At 69.7% G+C, this 478-nt stretch overlaps 1 protein-coding gene across 1 annotated transcript in view; it reads right to left on the bottom strand.

The window, feature by feature from the left end:
• The window catches only part of LOC109289803 (protocadherin-10-like), a 22,154-nt gene that overhangs the window by 18,692 nt on the left and 2,984 nt on the right, over positions 1-478 (bottom strand). Inside the window, exon 2 of the mRNA XM_019506006.1 lies at positions 7-471. Within this exon, the coding sequence (XP_019361551.1) occupies positions 7-471 (465 nt within the window). The remainder of the gene's footprint in view (positions 1-6; positions 472-478) is intronic.

Below are 478 nucleotides of genomic sequence, written 5' to 3'. Positions count from 1 at the left end.
CAGTACCGTGACCACCACCCGCGCCGTGCCCGTGCGCTCCGGGACGCCGCCGTCCAGGGCCGTGAGCAGCACCCGGTGCGAGCGCTGCTGCTCGCGATCCAGGGCTCTCTCCAGCACCAGCTCCGCGAACTTGCTGCCGTCGCTGCGCGACTGCACCTCGAGCGAGAAGAAGCTGTTGGGGCTGAGCTGGTAGGTGCGCAGGGAGTTGGTGCCCACGTCGGGGTCCTGCGCGCTCTCCAGCGGGAAGCGGGCGCCGGGCAGCGCCGACTCGGTCACCTCCAGCACGTACTCCTGCCAGGGGAAGGCGGGCGCGTTGTCGTTGATGTCCAGCACCTCCACCTCGACGCGGTACAGCTCCAGCGGGCCCTCGATCACCAGCTGCAGGTGCAGGAGGCAGGCCCCGCCGGCCTCGCACACCTCCTCGCGGTCGATCTTCTCGTTGACGAAGAGGATCCCGTTCTCCAGGTTCACCTCCAGG

Source organism: Gavialis gangeticus, unplaced genomic scaffold (assembly GCF_001723915.1).
Source record: "Gavialis gangeticus isolate Ggan-Ray unplaced genomic scaffold, GavGan_comp1, whole genome shotgun sequence".
NCBI classification, from domain to species: Eukaryota; Metazoa; Chordata; order Crocodylia; family Gavialidae; genus Gavialis; species Gavialis gangeticus.
The sequence above is the reverse complement of the archived record's forward strand: the minus strand, read 5'-3'. Positions and strand labels throughout refer to the sequence as shown.